The following is a 20,627-nucleotide window of genomic DNA, read 5'->3' on the forward strand; positions in this document are numbered from 1 at the left end:
GAAGGAGGGGCCCGCGGCCTCCGGAGGCACCGTGACCTGGGTCAGCGGGCGATCCGGGTCAGGGAGTCCGCGTGTGCGTGTGAACCCATCTGCTCGCAGGTCACTTGTAGCCACAGCGCCCCGTTCCCTTCTTAGGCCATGATCTTGAAAAGTCCCTTTTGCAGGGAGTCAACGAACTCCACGGAAATGGACGGGATTTATTTCTCAAGGGAGTGCGCTGAACGGCAGGAGTTTTTCTGGGGGGAAAATATTAAATGGAGAGGAGAGGGAGAGGAATGGGAAGGCGACTGTAAGCCGCTTTGAGCCTCCTTCGGGTAGGGAAAAGCGGCATATAAGAACCAACTCTTCTTCTTCTTCCCCCCATACGGAGGGCACGTTTAAATGGTGTGCCCCCCACCGCATCCGCCGTTGCTCCGTTCAAACGCCCTGGGAGCGAGGCAGGCAGAGAAGCGCGCTCCAGCCCGATCCTAACGTCGATGAAATGCCCTTCTGAGCCCGTCCAGGCTCCAGCTGCAACGGTGGCCGCGGATTTCCGAGCGGAGCGCCACCGGCAGCAACCCAACCGGGAGTAGTTTTGTCCCGCCCGCAGAGCGCGGCTAGATTTCCGCCTGTCTTGCAGCAAGCGGGATGCTGGTGTGGAGGTTGCGAACAGGGGTGCAGTAGCAACCTTTAAAACCAACAAAGATTTATTCGAGGCATGAGCTATCGAGTGGAAGCAGGATGAAGGGTGCTTGCACTCAAAAGCTGACGCCTTGAATAAATCTTTGTTGGCCTTAAAGGTGCTACTGCACTCTGATTTAATTGTGCTACTTCAAACCAACACGGCCACTCATTTGAATCTGTTTCTCTCGCTGGTTTCTAGCGCCCTACTCAAGAGCCACGCCTGGGAAGCGGGAGAACGCCGAGGAGTTTCACCGGCGCCTCCTGAGCTCAGCCGCCGGGCTCCTTCTTTCCCCGGCGATCCGGGAGCCTGTTGGCTATCTCCCGCCCTGCTACTCCTGGCTTGCCTATGGCCTCGGGTGTCGCCCGTGTTTCCAGGGTCGCGGAGCCACGGACGGGTCTCTGCAGAGACCTCCTGCCACCCGCCCGCCCCTCAATCCTGCCCCGACGGTGCGACTCCGGTTCAAAAAGGGAGCGCGTCCGTTCCGGTCGCTCTCCTTCGACTTTGAATTGGGGGGGGGGGGGGGGTGACTTCCAACTTTCTCGGGCTCCAGGAAAAGCCGACAAGCGGTCGCCGCCACCCTTTAGTGGAATATTCTACTTAGTCTTAGGCAGTCAAATTCGCTGATCCTAAAATAGATCTTTTGGATCTATTTAGACCCAGGCCCAACACTCAGGCCGGCCCAGAACGCAGCGCGTGTCGAACTCGCCTCCGGAATGAATCCGAAGGTCCTTGGAAGGGGCGGATTCAGAGGTGGGGGAGGGATCCGGAGCCCTTCGAGGGGAAACCCTAAAATAATTTCGGGGTGCCGAGCTTTCGCAACCCCTCCTCGGGGGAACCCATGTGTGTGAACGGTCCGAGCGGGCCAAAGACCTTTCAGACGGCAGCCGCGCAGTTCTAGCTTCTTCCTGACCTCTGGAGGGACACGGTGGGGGGAGAGCCGCCAAGTTGAACAGGTCATCATAATAAATAAAGGGGGAGGGGGAAGAGAGAGAGCGCAAATATGACCAACCGCTTGTTCCCTAGCCCAGTCTGTTCAGTCCGGACTTTTTTCTTTTCCAGCAGAGCTTGTTATGGCTGCGGCTGGTGAACAACTTATACACTGCTTATTATTCTGCGCGAAGAATTAAATGAAAGAAGTCCTGGGGATCTAGGAGGAAGGGGGGGGAAACCAGCAGGGCGCTCCCAAGGGGAACATTCCTCCCACCCCCCTTTTCCGCATCTCGGGGCGCGAACCCCGCGGACGCACAGTTGCCCGCGGTTGACCTGCGTTTAATACGGGGTAAACAGGGTACTGTGCTGGGAACGGGACGCCTCCCCCCCCCCCTCGGCGACGGTTTAACAGGCTTCGGATAGGAAAATGGAATGAAAGGGGAAAGGCCGCTCGAGGGCGGGGGGGCGGGGTGGGGGGGAGGAGGGGGGCTCCCGGAGTTTCTCTATAGGTTTGTTAAGGAGTAAACACATTCCGTTTCCTTGGGGAAGTCCAGATGGCGCCTCGTGCGGCTTTCGGAGGCGGGTCCGGAGGCGGGGGCTGGAAGAGAAAAGAGCCGGAGGCGAGTCCTGCCTTGCAAGTCTTGGATTTAAGTCGTGGCTAGAGCGCTCGCTCGCAACGCGCGATCCAAAGAGCAATTGCGGTCGATTCGCTGTACATTTCCAAGGCGCGTTTTGCACGGATGCCACCTTCCTCCCTCCGTCCCTTAAAGGTTTTTTTTCCCGGCGGGACTCCTCCAGTTGTTTAACTTCGCCGGGTCCGCGCTTAATATGTAAATGAGGAGCCTGGGCTAGCCCCGCCCCATAGGGGGGGCGGGTGGAAGGGGGGGGCCGGGGGAAGGCCGGTCCCTCCGCGCTGCTCTCTCTCTTTCTCCCCCCCCCCCCCCGTCAAGTAAGCAGGTCCTATAAGGAAGCCCGATTGCGCCCCTCCCTCCGCCGCTTGTTTCTGGACGCCTCCCCAAAGTTCTCGCCTTGCCCCCTGGATAGCTCCGGGAGGCGGCGGGGGACGGGCGGGCGGGGGGAGGGATGAAAATGTTTTATTACCTTTGAGGGGGCTGCGTCTGCTCCGCCAGAGGGAGAGCGGGGGACGGAGGGAAGGCGCCGGCGGAGAGAGATCCCGACGAAGGGACCGGGAGCCGGCGCCGAGGGAAAGGCAGGCAGGCAGGCAGGCTCCTCCGAGCGCCGGCAGGGAAATCCACGCCCGCCTGGCAGCCGAAGCGGAGCGACTCCCGGACTTGCTTGCGTTTAGACGGCTGGAAAGCGGCGCCGGTCCTGGGGAGAAGGAAGGTCTTCGGAGGAGGCGGCGGCGTCGAGGTTCGGCGACAATCGAACAGGAGGACTTTTCTCTTTCTCCGGACCGGGAAGATTTTGCGCCGAGGGCGAGAGGAGAGGAGAGCGCGCCGGTCGCCTGCAGCCGGCGAGGAGCCCAGCGAAGCTGGCGAGGAAGCCCGGCGGGAGTTGGGGATCTGGGCCCGAGACGGGGCTCGCTCCGAGCGGCTGGCCGAAGACTGCGGTCCCCTGAGCCGGCGGCGAGGGGGGTTTCTCTTTCCCGGACGGTGACCCTTTCGGGCCTCGGCCTCTTTGCGCAGCCTCTTTGCAGGCGAGAGACTTTGGGAAAGCTCGCTCGCTTCCGCGGAAGAAGAATCCCGAAGGCCTTTTTGCAGGCATCCCGCAAGAGGCTGTGGCAGAGCATCACCCCCCACCCCAGCACCCCTATCCCCGCAACTTCCTGAACTCCTCTCCGCGGGGGCCTTTGGACTTGCACCCCCTTTCCCGGACGCGCCCGCGGCTCCAAAGGAGGTCCCTCTCGGCGCATCGCTGGGGAAAGCCAGCCCCCCCCCAAGGGCCGCCCCCATCGCGTGCTTCCTTCAGCCCCCCAAGGCGCAGCTCCACCCTCGAGCCCCTCCCGGAGGCCGCTGTTCCCTGGGCGCCCCCCTCTTTCCCGGCAGCCCCAAGGGGTGGCGTTAGAAGGAGCGGCACTCGGATGGGGCCAGGGCGCAAGGGCTTCCCCCGACAGTAGAGGGACCCGGCCGGCTCCTTCCGGACAGGGGATCCCGCAAAGTTCCCCGCATCTTCCTGACCACTTTCCAAGCTCCGGGCCCTTCTCCCCCAAACCCTCTGCGCTCCCCTTCCCTGCAAACCTGCAGCCAGGAGCCTTTTCCTTTTGAGCCCCCCCCCCCCTCCCCAACCGGGCAGCACTGAGCCCCGACGGCCTGGTCCAGGAAGCTGGGCCCCGCCGCGGCCCCTCTCCCCTTTGGACCCCATCGCCGTCCGCCCTCGGGTCAGTTTGCTCCCCTCCCCACGAGGACCCCCCCTCCCACTATTCCCGGGGCTCCTGCCGTCCTCGTAGCGCAGGGCCCTCCCCGGCGCCGCCCTCGGAGCCCTCCGGCCCGGGGATGCTGGCGGTGGGGCAGATGGACGGCACCCCCCCGGCAGAGCGCCTTCCTGCTCAGCAGCCCGCCGCTGGCCGCCCTGCACAGCATGGCCGAGATGAAGACCCCGCTGTACCCGGCCGCGGCCTAACCCGCTGCCCCCGACGGGCGTCGCGCCCAGCGGCCCGGCCTCCCTGTCGTCGCCGTCCTCCTCGTCCTCGCGTCGTCCTCGGCCTCCGCCTCGCCCTCGCCGCCCGCTGGGCTCCCCCGACGCCGGCGGGCCTGAAGCCGCCCAACGCCGGGGCGCTGTCGGCCCTGGGGCTCCCCGCCGCCGCAGCTCTCGGCCGCCACGCCGCACGGCATCAACGACATCCTCAGCCGGCCGTCCATGCCCCCCGGCGCCGCCGCCTCCGCCTCGTCCGCCTCCCCTGCCGCCCGCCGCCGCAGGCCTCCTGGCAGGCCTGCCGCGCTTCAACAGCCTCAGCCCGCCGCCTCCGCCGCCGCCCGGCCTCTACTTCAGCCCCGCCGCCGCCGCCGTGGCCGCCGTGGGCCGCTACCCGAAGCCGCTGGCCGAGCTGCCCGGCAGGACCCCCATCTTCTGGCCGGGGGTCATGCAGAGCCCCCCCCTGGAGGGACGCCCGCCTCGCCTGCACGCCGCGTGAGTAGCGCCCGTCCGCCCCCTCGGGCCCAAGCCCCCCCGGCTCTCCGCGCCCGCGGCTTCGCTCCGCTCCGCTCCTGCCTCCGGCGCCCGACGGACTTCTTCCCGGCCTCTCCCGCTTGCCCTGGCCGAGCGCCTCGGCGAGCTGTCGAGCCGGCGCCTTTCTCCCGCGCATGGGCACCACCGCCTGGCGCGACCCCCGAAGCCCCGCGCCGCATCTCTGGAGACGGCGGGGGACCCCCGCAAGGGTCTTCCTTCCCTCGACCTCCCTTGGCCGCTGCAAGCCGCTGCCTCTCGCCTTGTCCCCTCCTCCGGCCCTGGAACCGGGAGCGCAGGATCGGGTCCCCCTGCCCCCCTTCCACGTTTCGCCCCGATCGGCCCCCACCGGGAGGGAGGGGGGGGGCTGAGCCTGCTGTCCGCAGGAGCAAAAAGGCAGGGCCCCTCTGACGGGCGGGCCTGCCCCCAATCTGAAGAGCGCCCTGGGGTGTCAGAGGGGGGACTGGGAGGCCTGCGCATATATTTAATTTGTGGCAATTCCCGGGGGGGGGGGGAGCTAGAGAGGTGAGAGGCCATGCAGGAGATTGAAAGAGGCTCACTCTGCATTTGGGGTCACTTCGAAGCGTCTTTTAGTAAACTTGGGGTTCCTGAAAGGGACAAGAGCTGCAGACCGGGAAGGGAGAACCAGCCGCCCTAGGGGGCCGCTCATCCCGACCAAAGGAGCCTGGTGGCTGGTCCTTGGGGGGCGGAGGGGGGGCGAGATGACAAATTTATTCTGAAAAAGAGGTGAGATCTTTTCAGAGGTCCTGGTGCAGGCAGAGGGGGGGGGCACCTTTCCTTCCAGCCAAACTTTCCCCAGACAACCGACCCCCCACCCAGTTTTTGGAGCGCAGTCTTGGGACACAGACCAGCTAGCGACCCGGGGTCAGAACATGACGCAAAACTAAAGAATAAAATAGAAAAACGGGAATCTAAACGGAGAGCCGTCTTCCGAGCAGCTCTTTTGGGGGGCTCCTCGCCAGCTTCCCCCCCCTTGTTTCATTTTGACGGCTCGCCATTGAGAACACGGTTTGGATGGCCCTTAGAGAGGCCATTCCCTGTAAAGGGAGACGTAAATTCGTAGGGGACGTAAATTTGTAGACGCATAAATTCGAGGTAAAAGAAACCTTTCCTGCACAGTTTGAGTCTATTTTTTTAAAAAGCAATTTTGATTCTTTTAGCATTTATTTTTCCAGGGGATTAAAAAAAAAACATAACATATTTTGGATAGGGAAGGTGCCTCTCCTACCAATGACAAATGGTTTCCTTACGGCCCTCTTGCTTCGCAGCCGCTGCTTTCTATGTGAAAGAGAGGAACGTTTGAACCATCTCTTTTAATGGCATCATTTAATGCATCATCTTAATCACAGGCGTAGGTACTCAGAGGATAAAGAGGGAGCCCGGGCCTTTCCAAGGCATTAAATAGATCCATTTCCCACTGGAGAGATATATATTTCAAATAATTTTTAAAAGGTATGCTTGGGTTTGCCAGAGTCATGTGCGCATCATCTGTGATGCTTAACTCCCCCACCTAACAACAACCACAAAAAAAACCATTTCCTCTCTCTGCCCCCTTGCTCCCCCATCCCTTTCCTCCAGACCAAGGCTCGATCTTGCTCGACAAAGACGGCAAAAGGAAGCACACCCGCCCGACTTTCTCCGGCCAGCAGATCTTCGCCTTGGAAAAGACTTTTGAGCAGACCAAGTACTTGGCCGGCCCGGAAAGAGCCCGGCTGGCTTACTCGCTGGGCATGACGGAAAGTCAAGTCAAGGTGAGAGGAGGTCTTCCTGGAGGCCAGCCGGTCCCCCCCCCCTCTTGTGGCTACCCAATGGGGGTGGGTGGGCCGGGCAGGGGGCTTGCGGGGGCAGAGGGGGCACTAGGCAGGAAAGGGGGTCACTCAAAAGGCAGGCTGCCCAAGCCGGAACCAAAGGAACCCGGCTGCCCTCCCCCCCTTCCAGTCAATTTTCCCACCCAGGAGTGCTGGTCCTCGGTGGACCTGGCGGCTGCTTTGGCACGCCTTGGAAATCCATCTCGTTCCCGAAGTCTGAGATGTTTCTGGCATATTTTGGTCGGGAGCAAAATCTTTCCAAGGGGACAAGATTTATTCTTGATTAATAATGGATTGATCGATTAAGGATGATGATGTCCAGGCTGCAGACGACAGTGTCGCTTGGAAGAGCAAGAATCCTGCGAAAATAAATCTGCCCTTCCCGAGAACTTTGCTACGTCTCCGATTGGGGAACGCTGCCCGTCAGATTTCTGACTCGAGCAGTTCCCCGAGGGTTAAAATCTGAATTAATACGTGTGCCTTTTCTCCGGGTGCGATGAAACCTCTAACCTAGCCTTATTCTGCGAGGCTTATTGCAAAAGTTTAATTCTTCCCAGAAAAAAAATACATTCATGAGCATGATGGGGTTTTGTAGTCATGTGGAATGCGATCCCCCGGGCTTGGAGGGGAAGGGGTGGGGAAATTGTCTGAAGAGCTCGATCCACCACTTGCACAGAGACGGTTTGCCACGAGCTGGAATACATGAGCCGGTTTCAAAAGCAGCCAGTGGAGAAAAGGAGCTAACTGGGAAATTGTACATCAGCATCTGTAGGCCTCTGCAGGAAGAATTGAGGCATGAGAACGGCATAAGCAGAAATCCTATTTATTTATTTTGACTGTGTCGAGACCTCAGTTTTTCCCGGGCATCCCGGAAGGCAAGTGAGTTAAAAGAAGCCGGCATTTCTGCAGGGCCTAAGGGGCTTGTCAGTTAAGCACTAAGGAGCCCCACTCTTTAACAGAAGATCGGTCCCTCCGATCCTATAGATATAACATTTAGGATCCTGATATTTAGGGATCATGCAAAATGCGGTTTTCTGTCCACGGGAGGTTGCTGTACTGTTAGTTTCGGTTTCTTTCAAGCCCAGCTGAGCCTGTGTGGGTGGAATTAAATCGGACCCTTTTAGTTTGTGGACAGCGAGGCTAAAGCTGTCTCCCAAATCCTGCATGCACCTCAGCTACATGCAGGACACATGCAGAAATCCATATATTTCAGGGTTTGCAGCATTCCACAGGAGAACCCAGGCTGGGGAGTTCATTTCTCCCCCTTGGAAATGCCTACATTTTACAAAGAGGCTAACTTGGGTTAGATAGGTCTCTCTGTTTTCTTCCTCTCCCCCACTCCCACCCCCCAGGCGGCTTTTATGCGCATGTCTGGAAGATCACAATAGCCTGGGCTGATGAGACCTTTTCCTGAATGGGACAAGAATGGGGTTAACAAGCATAAAAGTAGATAAGGCAGCCGCACAGAGCACCCAGCCCCCACCCTCCTCTCCGCCCTTGAATTTGTTGATCTCAATGGAGAACTAGGCAGATCTGTCAAGTGGATTAGACGGGCATGGGAGTACCAGTTATTCTCCCCCCCCCTTTATTTTCCAAAGGGAAAAATTCTGCGGAGTGCAGACATCCTTTGGAGCAAATGTAGCTTAGCGTGTTTTCTGTGTGTGTGTGCAAAAGGGGAGGGGGAGACTCCCTTTATGGATGGTCTCTTATTCCTGGAGTCATCTTGGAGGCCCTTGTTTGTCAGTGTAAATATGTCCAAAAGGCTGTGAATAAATTAAATTGCAGCTTTGCCCAATAGAAACAGTAAGCCACCTACTTACAGTGGAAGGAGGCAATATATATATATATATATATATATATATATATATATATATATATATATATATATATATATATATATATATATATATATATATATATATATATATATATATATATATATATATATATATATATATATATATGTGGGGCGTTAATATTTATTGTGAATAAAGGGTTTCTTTCTTCAGACCTGAGTTGTAAGGCTGTTTAGTTCACTGGATGATGTATTAATATTATGCAATTCCCAGGAACTTGGTTCGATCTCAAATTGCCGTCTGCTAGCCAAATATCCCTCTGTGACGCTTCGTCGTCATCATCAAAAGAGAGGTGTTTGCAGGTCAGGAGACTTTGCTGTTTTGCCAAGGGAGGGGGAAAAGGATGGATCAGTTGCTAGGCAACCCACTCTTGATAGGGACAGATTTTGATGCAGACGGGGACAGATTTTGACGCAAGGGTTCAATCCAGGGGGGAAAAAAGTTTTGAAGAAACCCGCAGACATTCCATAGTTTTCCATGGGAATTGGGCTAACTTTCCCCCTGGATTGAGCCCCTTCGGAAATATTCTGCATCAAGTGCAGCATATCAGGTGAGCGTGCCAGTACCTTCCCCTGAAGTACATCCCATTGTCTCCAGGGGGTTTACCTCCAAAATAAGGTTAAAGTCCCCTGTATTTTGACCTGGCAGCCAGTTCCATCAACAGCAGAAAGGGGCTTGCGTTCAGTCTGATGTTCCCAGCCTGTAAATGAACCCAGTGTTTTCCACCTTGCTCCGAAGGCAGAGCATGTGTGAGTGTAGCTTAAACACCGTCACACTTCTAGGGATTGGGATCATTGCTTTGGAAGGAAGCCTGGCTGCTTTTAAGGGAAGTCCCACCAAGATGGATTGCGTTAATGATAGAGAAGAAATTCAGCCTCCAAAACAGAACAAACGCCCTCCCGAAAGACAAAACAGAAGAAGAAGGCATGCAAAATGAAAAGGGGGGGGGGGGGCTTGATCTGATTGCCCAAACTTGTCTCCAAACCCTTCCCCCTCTCTTTTAGAAGCACCTAGCTTTTGCTCTGAATTACACAGAAGCACAGCAATAACAAAGAACTGGAGGAGGGGGGTAGTTATTTTTGTGGCACAGATGTGGATTAAAGCACGTTGGGGTGGGGGGGGGTGGGAATCCTCAGGGAAGTCCGTAGGAGGGAGAAAAGAAGGAAATGCAGGCAAATAAGGACATAGCAAGAACCAGGATTTTGCCTGCAATCCTGTGTACCTTGTGGATGCTGAAGCCAATGGGACTGAAGCAAAATAATTGTTTTATCAACAAGGATAAAATCCCCGTAACAAACAAGTAAACATCCCTTTTAATTGGGATGCTAGTGAGGTCAGCAATCTGGTTTACCTGTTATCATTTGGCCTTCATCTACACAAAGTGAGGTCCTTTTGAATGCCACTGGTTTCTCCAAAAGAAGGATAAACAGAATAGATTGAACAGCTCTTAACATGCATGGCATTTAAAAGTGCTTAAAATGTGAATGGTTGCCAGAATTATTTTTCAAATATGACATTCTGGTACCTGGTTCTTTCCTGCATAATGAGGGGAAGGGGGGAATCAGGTCTCTGCCCCAAGGAAATTGCAGACTTAAAACGTGTAGTAAACCAGAAAAGGAAGAGATTGAGGTGGGCGGATAGAATGCAAATAAATATGGCCAGGCTGAGAGAGGGGGAAGTCAGAGCCTCAAAACCAAGAATTTCCCAAAAAAGGTCCAAAAAGAACTGTGAAGCTATGTCTCACGCATTCCAGTCCTGTTATGTAATAAGGGCTTTAAAACACAGCAATTCCAATAGCTTAACATTTTCTTTCTGAAAATCAATGGTATGTTCTGAATGCTATGTGTTGTTTGCAGAGACAGGTTAGTGGCAATACCATAAAGCTACTGCATGTTCCTAGTCCCTAGTGTTCATAAGTGATTGGCTGCTAGAAACTGTGTTCTGTATAGTACTATTATATTTTTTTATTCTTGTTATTGAGGATGATGACGGTGATGTAAAGGAATAGCAGTTACCGGAGCTAATTTGACATTCGTGGCATTCCAACTGTGATGGATTTAAGTCAGGGGTAATCAACCTGTGGTCCTCCAGATATCCATGGACTACAATTCCCATGAGCCCCTGCCAGCAAATGCTGGCAGGGGCTCATGGGAATTGTAGTCCACGGACAGCTGGAGGACCACAGGTTGACTACCCCGGATTTAAGGTATTACTAGCACTGTTTGCATTTTTATGGGATTTGTTACAATATACATGTGAAGGAGCGTGCATAAAACTTCAGTGGTGGAAAACTCCATTGGGGTTTTTAAGGCAAGAGGGTAAGATTTGCCTTCCTCTGCGTAGGGACCCTAGATTTCCTTGGTGGTCTCCCATCCACATGCTAACCCTGTTTAGCTTCCAAAATAATGGCAAGGCTAGCCTTGGCCATCCAGGTTTGAGTATAAAACTTTATCCCAAAGCAAATAAAGAATGTCGGGGTACAGCTGCAAACAGCCAATTAACCATGTATAGAAGCAAGAGTGGATGTAAATGATTAGACAGGCTGAGGATGTGAACTACTCAAGGTGGCGATAAAAAATAACGGCCAAGGACAGCGGCCCAATCCTAACCTTATTTATGTGGAGTGAAATCCCATAGATCCCCCCAAGGGAAATTGCTTCCCTGCATTTCAAGCGGGCCCGTTCTAGACGGGGAAATGCACATCCCTTTCCACCTCAAAAGACACCCGTCCCCTTTAGTGGGGCTCATGCGTGATGCGATGCCAACGGGGAGAACGCCAAGAGATGCACAGCATCTGGGATGCACATGAAAGGTTCCCGATGCCCACGGATATCTTTAGGGTTGCAATTTAGATTTTTCAGACAGACGGTCCCCTGGTGGCCAAGCTATCGCTACAACAATGGCACAGCGACGTCACCGGTGGTAACTGTACAGGTGGCTTCTCACTGGGTGATGAAAGTTGTCTTTGACTCTCCCTTTCATTTTCTGTTTGTTTTAAGCAAGGTGGCATTCCAGCACACTTGCAAAGCAGGAGTGGAAGCCCTGTTTCCATACTAGGAATGCTAAAATGCCTTGAACTAAGGCAGGGGTAGTCAACCTGTGGTCCTCCAGATGTTCATGGACTACAATTCCCATGAGCCCCTGCCAGCAAATGCTGGCAGGGGCCCATGGGAATTGTAGTCCATGGACATCTGGAGGACCACAGGTTGACTACCCCTGCACTTAAGGCAAGCTTTCTCGATCAGGGTTTCGTAAAACCCTGGGGTTTCTTGATGGTCCTATAAGGGTTTCCCAGATGGGTGTGAGTTCATTAATTTTTAAAATATATTTTTTTAAGTTGTTAAACATTTATCGGGTGATATGACCATATTTAGTCATGACCATCCCCCCTCCCAAAATGGCCAATGATGGGCCTGGAGGGGGTGGGAAGGGGAGGGGCCTGGAGGGGGTGGGAAGGGGAGGGGCCTGGAGGGGGTGGGAAGGGGAGGGGCCTGGAGGGGGTGGGAAGGGGAGGGGCCTGGAGGGGCCTATACACAGCTATGCTTCCTAACCTTATTATACACAAGCACACCGCTTCTGGGGTTTCTCAATGCCTGAAGAATATTTCAGGGGTTTCTCAACAGTAGAAAACGTGAGAAAGTCTGTACCAATGTGTCTCTAATAGTAATGTTACGGAGTAGGATGGGGTGAACTGATTTGTGGCACAATTGTTGCTGATACCTTCTGGAATATCTCAGTAATTTATTAAAAATAATATTTTAAATAAAAGTAACAGGATAATATAAAAGGAAGACCAAAGAAAAAATTAGGGCCATTACAGCAGAACACATATATTAAATATATATATATATTATTAAAGGTAAAGGTAAAGGCATCCCCTGTGCAAGCACCGAGTCATGTCTGACCCTTGGGGTGACGCCCTCCAGCGTTTTCATGGCAGAATGAATACGGGGTGGTTTGCCAGTGCCTTCCCCAGTCATTACCGTTTACCCCCCAGCAAGCTGGGTACTCATTTTACTGACCTCGGAAGGATGGAAGGCTGAGTCAAACCTGAGCCGGCTGCTGGGATTGAACTCCCAACCTCATGGGCAAAGCTTTCAGACGGCTGCCTTATCACTCTGCGCCACAAGAGGCTCTTTATATATATTATTAGCACCATGGAATAGAAAATATTTCTCCAGCATCCCCTTCAAGATCATTTCCAAGACATTTTTCTATAAATCGCTACAAACCTTACTTCAAACATTTCAAAATGTATAACTGATGTATTTTACGACAATATTATTAAAATCATCATCACGACATATACATTTTAAAGTGCATGATGATGTGGTTACAGTAATAATATCATTATTTGTTTGCGAGGTGCTCTTGCTGACTTTATTGCAGTAATATCAACGGGAAGTTTATATTACGCTTAATGGTCAGTTTAACATCCCTGAGCTTTTGCGGTGATTTTAAAATTTCATTTTATTTACTGTTCTGCTTCATAATAGGGGCCCAAAGTAACAAGGGCTCTTTTCCTCCATTTTATATTCGCAACAGCTCTTTGAGGTAGGTTAGACTGAGAGCGTGTAACTGGTTCAAGGTTACCTGCAAGATTCCATGGCAGAGTGGGGATTTGAACCCAGATCCTATTCTAATCACAACACTATGCATGCCACACATGATGCAGGATGCTAGCCTAAATCTGGGTTCCCCAGCCTAGTTAAGCCTGTGAGTATGATTTGGAACTTTGAGAACACTGAGTGAATGTCACCCCCAAATGGATCCAATTCTCAAATATTGGGATGTTTCAAGTCAAGCATCTTCCTGTGATGAAAATGAATGTTTCTTTAAGAATGCTTCTGGACTGTCCTGAATGACTCCAAGAGAAGGAGGAAACCCAGGATTAGCTCTTCGTTTTGGGAAAGAAAGACATAGGCACCAGAAAACACATCGGTGGGTGCCATTTTGAGAACCATGGGCCTAAACAGTTGAATGATCAAAGCTACAGAAGTAATAATAGTTAAACGTTTTAGCAGGTAGTAGTGGCAGTAATAATAATTTTGATATGAAAAATAGGATTTGGATCGTTGACATTGCAATCCCAGGAGACAACAGAATAGAAAAGAACAGGAGAAGATCAGCAAATGCCATGACCTACAAATAGAGTTAGAGCACCTTTGGGAGATTCAGGCCAATTGTCATTGGAGCCCATGGAATAGTGCCTTGGAGTCATGGGAAACACCTAGACATTCTGGGCATTAAACAACTCCAGTTCAACTCCTGAAGACAGTATTGCTTGGACCAGCAAGAATCCTGTGAAGATACATCTGCAAGTATCAAGAACCTGGCTAGATCTCAAATTTCAGAACACCATCGACCAGTCAAATATCAGACTGTGATCATAAATAATAATAATGAGGACCACTTTATGATGTTTACAATCAATGGGAGGTTTTATCCTCTGGGCTTATGCTTTCTGGGAGGAAGATTTCACAAAGGACTCTGGCGCCACTATGCGCTTAGGGCTAGGGTGCCCGACAGAACTGATGCCAGTAAGGCATAATAATGTGTCATCATAGCTACTTTACAGGAATGATAGTTACTCCAGTGGTATTACATTCTACAGCAGCAATAGAAGGAAAGAGGATAACTCTGCTTTTATCCTCTAGAGGGGTCTGTGAATCTGCTTTGGAATGCACAGGAGGAAGGAAGGAAGGAAGGAAGGAAGGAAGGAAGGAAGGAAAAGGAAGGAAGAAATCAATCCAGAGTTGTAGACAGAGATTCTTTCTCTGAAAAAGAATTGATAAAAGTCTCATTAGTGCAGACACTCAATTAAAGAAATCTTAGTCAATTAATCAGGCAAATATAGTTGACTAGAAAACAGGCTAAATGTGCATGAATTTGTATAAAATGACGTGCCAGTTTACAGTTAAATTTTTACAGAAAAAAATTTTTTACTGTTCAATTTTACGTCTTTATTATCTCCTGGCTTTTCTCCAAGTGGTGAAGGCAGCAGTGCAGTTCTGCCCTTTCTCCTCCTAACAGCCCTGTAAGTTATTTGACACTGAAAGAGAGAAAACCACCCAGAGCTGCAAAGAAATGGGCGGTATAGAAATCTAAATAAATAATAAATAAATAAATAAAATGACTCTGGCGCAAGTCATTTTCAGAGAAGGGATTTGAACCAGCATCTCCTGGTTCCTAGTCCAATTTACAAACACAGCCTGTCAGCCATAATCTTATGAAAGGCTCCTCTGTGTATGTGTGTTAGAATGGTGTGTGTAGGGGGGTACCTGCTCTAAATGGTACCGGTCACTCACCATTCAGGTAAACAGCATTTACAGTCATGTTTTTTATTTGCCACACAACAAGTTGGAGGCACATTTTTAATCCAACCATTATAATCAATTACCCTAACCAGTTCATTGACCAACTGCTCTGGTCTTTTAGGAAGGGCAGACCAGAAACTACATATTCATAATAATGGATTTAATATGAATAACTTTGGCTTACCACTGCGCTGACAAAGCTGTTCTGACTGAGCAGGAATATCAGGGCTCTCTCAGCCTCCCCTCCCTCACAGGGTGTCTGTTGTGGGGAGAGGAAAGGGAAGGAAATTGTGAGCCACTTTGAGACTCCTTCAGGTAGAGAAAAGCAGCATATAAGACCAACTCTTCTTTGACTTTATCTATGGATGACAACCATTGCTGCAATATAGTAACTCCAGGGTTACTAAGACAGCAATCCTATGTGGGTCTACCCAGGCTCACTGAAATATCCAGGCCACATTGGCTCCCAATGAACTCGAAAGAGTTCTTTTCCCCATCGTATTTGTAATCTGTTTTGGGTCCCAGGGAGGGAGCCAGAGAGCAAGAGCAATAATGACAACGACAGCAATAAAAATTACGGGAGAGTCAGGTGGGTCACGGTTGAGGTCTGAAGCCACAAAACAGAATTTGAGTCCAGGGGCACCTTGAAGGCCAATATAGGCGATAACCCCAAATTGAACCTTATTGGCCTCAAAGGGCTAGTGGATCCAAACTTTGTAATAATATTAATGTTAATATAAATATTGATAATGATAATAATATTGTTATTATAATGGTAGGGCAATGTCTGTGTTTTGGAAAGCGTTCTCTGTGGAAAGGGCATTTCAGACGTCATGGATGGAATCAGTTCTTGATTTCAAATGAAAACTTGGGGTTAGCAGCTTTTGCCCAGGATCATGATGCCTCCAGGAGCTTTCTTCCACAGGCTGAGCTGAAATAAGTGGAAACCCTGCAATAGCTTTGTCATCTGCACGGGGAGGGGGGGGGGGGGCTTCATGGCCAATGAGGCTCCTTTAAGGCATTATTCTTGGAACCAAGCCCTTAAAACTCCAGTCTGCACATGGTCAAGCATGTTACGGGTCCAGGGCCGCATTCCTTTCAACCGGGCCATGCGTCAGGCGATCGGCTTGCTGGTTTTATGGGGCCAAAAGAAGCCAAATCTCTTTGTTCCATTTCAGGCTTGTTGGGACGCAAACCTGAAGGCCGAGGCTGGGCGAAGTGGCAGGCAGGCGTGTTGTGTTTAGAACAACTAGTATTGCTACTCAGTGTGTGTCTTTCCTTCCAGAGTCCTTAATCTTGGATAACAACCACTCCAGAGTTAATGCGCTCAACCCTGAGTCAGTAAAATCCATGCTTACAAGAGGAGCCAGGGTGCCAAAGCAGGTGGAAGAGCAACATTTTTCAAATTAGAAGGCACATATCTGTCGTTGCCCCCCCCCCCCCAAAAAAAAAAGCCATTTGTGATACACACAGTGCTGGAGATCTGGCTCTGAATTTTCCATGGACACTTGCTGTGTGTCCCTCTTTCAGCCTAGCCTACCTCCTAGGGTTGTTGTGAAGATAAAACAGAGGTGAAGAGAATGAGGTTGGCTGCTCTGGGGTCCCCCTGGGGAAGGAAGGCAGAGTATAAATGAAGTAAATATTTAAAAAAACCACACAAGTAAACACATGGCCAAGAGGCTCTAAGTGAAAATGTCAATGGACAGAAAACTGTTTATTAATTGGTTATTTATGTAAAATGTGTACTGACGGCAGTCTTCAAACAGCCGCTGGACAGCTACTTATCCTGGATGCTTTAGCCTGATCCTGCATTGAGCAGGGGGTTGGACTAGATGGCCTCTTTGGACCCTTCCAACTATAGGATTCTAGGCTCTCACATTTTTCTTGAGCACTTTCAGAGCATCTTTATAAGGCTGACTAAAAGAGAGAATTTCCAGTCCCTTTCCAAATCAGTAATAATTTAAGTTTCGACTTTTATTCTACCCTTTCTCAGAAAGAATACGATGTCAATGAAATACATATATGCTAAAAATAAAGATACAATTTGACACTAGTGACATACGGTTAAGCCATTTAAAAACCGCACCAGCCCCATTGCCTTTATTAGCGTCCTTAAGCGGGAAGGGGGGGGGGAGATTCCACTTAACCTGTCCCTCACTGTGGAGTTTCACCTGGTAGCTCAATTCGTTACTAAATTAATTTTTGTTGGCACATTCTTGGGGACGAATGAATGAAAATTAGAGTGAAAAGGACTCAGCCATCAACAGAAGCAAAGTGAGGAGGTGGGGGGGGCTGGCTTTGGGGGCTCAGAACACCTGTGCTCAGGTCACCCCTTCCTTCCAAGTGGCCATTGGCTGCCGCTCCTGCCAATCACAAAGCAGCAAAAGGGAGGCTTGCCCCCAGGCTGTTCTTCTCTCCTCCAGCCTATGAGTGACCTTGTCTCTTGGCCTGGCTGGAAATGTTCAAGGAGGCACCGCCCCCTTGCTCTCAATGGGCCTGCCTAAGAGTCAGCAGTCCTTCCGAAAAGTGACCCCAAACAAGAGCTGTGTTGGGGGCTGCCAGTAAACCACTGGGATTCTGTGACCCATAGGGGTCCCACCTTGTGGGCTCAAGACCGCAGCGAAGGAGATGTGTCATTTTCTCCTCTCCATCAGCTGCTCCTGCTTTTCCTGTAGCGAAAGACAGGAAAGGAAACATTGTCACTTCTAAACGGCTTGTAACCCCCCCATTAACTACCCTGCCTGACAATCTGACTAATATTATTTTATAGTGTTTATTACCCACCCTGGCAAACAAAACAAACATACATTTATTACCTGCCCTGTCCCTACAAAACTTAAATAGGATAAAATCCAATATAAAAAAAATTAAACTGTAAAACTATTACCAACTATAGCCCATAAAAAGCCAGCAAGGGGTAGTGGTTATTGTTTTGGTCTAGACTTCGGGGGGGGGGGGGGGACCTGAGCTCTAATCACTGCACCAAAAAACCTCTTATGGCTCATGGCTTCCTTTTCACCTAGCCGACCTTGCAAGACCGTTGTGAGGATAAAAGCAGAGAGGGCCGAACCACACATGTTATCTGTCCCGAGTTCTTTGCAGGGGAAGGACAGGGTGAAAAATGTTCATTTCTTGCCCTGAAAACCCTACAAGATTACCATAAATCAGCTATGACTTGAGGGCACCTTTCCTTACCATAAAAATATAGGATGCAGAGAAGTGAGGGATGCAGTACAAATCCAGGGGGCACTAGATCTCCCCAACGAGTACTTCCGGATTGATGAATCCAGAGTTAACCAATGTAAAATTGTATAGAATGGTGCACAGTAACGTGGAAAACGTGATTTCTGCACCCAACATGGTTGCGTTGTTGCATTTATTATGAATTAATATTTCGTTATATATTTTAATTTCTTTTCTGTTTGGGGCTTGCAGTTCAAATTTAATTGCATTATTCCCCCCCCACCCCCAAGACTGGTGATAGTGAGTCGTATATAGAAGCAAAACAAAGCAGGAATCCAGTGGTACTTTGGAAACGAACACAGTTCGTTCAATCCATGTTAGTCTGTCTCCAGGAGCAGAAAAGAACGATAATCTGGTGTCAACTGGAAAGACTCACCAAATCGGAGGCTTTCTCCGAGTCTCTAGAGAAGGCAAAGGGTATCAGTCTGTGAGTCTTTAACAAGCTCCTGGACTCTGGCCCTTCCCTCTTCCCTCTTAAAATCTGCACAAGGGCTTCATCAGACTGGTGGAGCATCCCTGCATCTTACTGCACCACTAGACTCCCCTTTTATTCCGCTTCCGCAGAAATGCCCAGTTTAATGGAGCTCCGGACACTGAAAAGAGTTCATTTCGGAGTAAGTGATCCGGTTTAAATCCGGATTAAATCCGGATTGAACTCGTTCCAGCCTCTGGCGCTCTGGATTTAATGGAATCTGGACGGAGGTTCCGCGCCCGTGCTCCTCTTCCTCGCAGGGCACCCCCCGTCCCGTCCCGTCCCGTCGCCCTCCGCTCACCCTCCTCTCTCTGCGGCCGCAGGTGTGGTTCCAGAACCGGCGGACCAAGTGGCGGAAGAAGCACGCGGCGGAGATGGCGACGGCCAAGAAGAAGCAGGACTCGGAGACGGAGCGGCTGAAGGGCGCCTCGGAGAACGAGGACGACGACGACTACAACAAGCCCCTCGATCCCAACTCCGACGACGAGAAGATCACGCAGCTGCTCAAGAAGCACAAGGCCGGCGCGGTCGCCGGCGCCAGCCTCCTGCTGCACACGTCGGAGACCGACGGCTCCTCCTAGGCGGCCACGGGCAACGCGCCGGCGGCCCCCGGGCCTGCCCCGCTCGGACACGTGTACAGAGCTATTTTTCTACGGAGCCCCAGAGACGCTGCAGGGGGGGGGGACTTGGGCGCGGCGCTCCTCGACGGACCTGCAGCCTCTCGACGGCGGCGGCTGCCTCGGAGGAGGTCGACCGTGGGGCTGGGCCGGTTCTTTGGACGGACTCCCCAACCTGGGACTATTTAACGTGTAAAATATTGCGGTGGGCGGGCGGGTGAGTGTGTTAGAAGGCTGACAACGTCGGGTTTCTTTCTCCAGTCAGCCCTGGGGCTTGGGGGAAAGGAGCCACGGACATTCTTCCCCTTGGGTTGCAGTAGTGGGGTTTGTGGCGGATCGCAGGTGGGTGGTGGGTGGGTAGGATCGCTCCCTTTGGAACAGGCCGGTCTCTCTCTCGCTCTCTCTGGATCGGGGCCAGGATTTGGGCTCAGCAAAGGTGGACTCTGCAACCCACTTCTATGGTTGTAAGCTTTGGGGCGACACAGGAGTCTTCCTCGAGGAGGAAGCCGCGTGCTGCGTCACTCCAAACTCACGAAGTTGGCTCCAATGGAAAACTGCAGTTCGGCGTCCGCGGCCCCAGCACAACGAGTCGGGGGTTGGTTTCCTGCGGAGTCCGGCAGTCCTACTTCTGTGTAAATATGCCACCTCCTGTTAGTTGACAAAGCCCTCTTGATTTCTCTTCGGCGGTGATGGAGCCGGGAGAAGAAGAATGCACCCTTTGAGTCATCGCCAGGCATAAAAACTGACTTTGGTTCCCCAAACCTTGCCTCAGTATTTAATTCGGTGGGTTTTTTTTTAATTGCTTGGGGAGGGGAGGAGGGGGAGAGTGAAGAGCCTGGGAAGACAAGAATAGACCGACCAACAACAGAAATCGGTTGATTTTCCCAGTAAAACGACGGGTTAAATTGGTGGCTTTGTTTTTAGCTGTCAAACAAACAAACAATCCCCAATATGTTTAAATTCTGCTTCTGAAAACACGGGCTTTCTCCCCCACCCCCCATAATAACGACTATAGAATGTACATTGTTTTCCTTTTTTTAAAAAAAGAAGAAAGTAAAGCTAATGATAACGGTAGCCTCTTAACCTTTTTTTTTGTTTTGTTAATTTATATGGCGACTTTTCGGCTCGCGAGGAGAAACGAAAACCCTTTGCAAGACCACGTCCCCGCAAGGCTCTTTGTTTCGTTTTTGAGAGAAACCCATTAAAATCCGTCCCAAGACGTCTCTTTGCCTGGAAGGGGGCGGCGGAGGGAGGGAGGGAGGGGGCGTCGAGGGGGGGGGAGATGCGGATCTTGTGATCTCATCTCAGCGCGGAATAAAAATGGTCGTGCTGTGAAACGAATCAATTATGTTTTTTTTCTCCCGTCTGGAACAGGAACGCAAGAGACACAACATTTTAAAACCGAAACGCCTAGAAAAGCCGCTGCTTTAAGGTCCGCCCCCCAAAAAAATTTGTACACCCCTTGGGACGCTTCGTGGCTTCCATAGTTATCCGCCTTTAGGTCGTTTCAGGCGACTCCGGCGCTGGCCGGTTTGCAGCCTGGAAATGCAAAAGCAGCATCCAAGTGGTCTCGGGG

General features: G+C 51.4%; 1 protein-coding gene across 1 annotated transcript; it reads left to right on the top strand.

Annotated features, from left to right (window-relative positions):
- The first annotated feature begins 2,990 nt into the window (after positions 1–2,990).
- Positions 2,991–20,279, top strand: NKX6-1 (NK6 homeobox 1). The gene is given in 8 exon segments (XM_077301004.1): positions 2,991–4,077; positions 4,079–4,285; positions 4,288–4,341; positions 4,343–4,458; positions 4,460–4,643; positions 4,645–4,681; positions 6,317–6,489; positions 18,758–20,279. Coding segments are annotated over 8 exon segments (1,059 nt in total). The 5' UTR covers positions 2,991–4,047; the 3' UTR covers positions 19,016–20,279.
- The last annotated feature ends 348 nt before the right edge of the window (positions 20,280–20,627 follow it).

The sequence above is a fragment of the Paroedura picta genome, chromosome 10, assembly GCF_049243985.1.
Source record: "Paroedura picta isolate Pp20150507F chromosome 10, Ppicta_v3.0, whole genome shotgun sequence".
In the NCBI taxonomy this organism is placed as follows: domain Eukaryota; kingdom Metazoa; phylum Chordata; class Lepidosauria; order Squamata; family Gekkonidae; genus Paroedura; species Paroedura picta.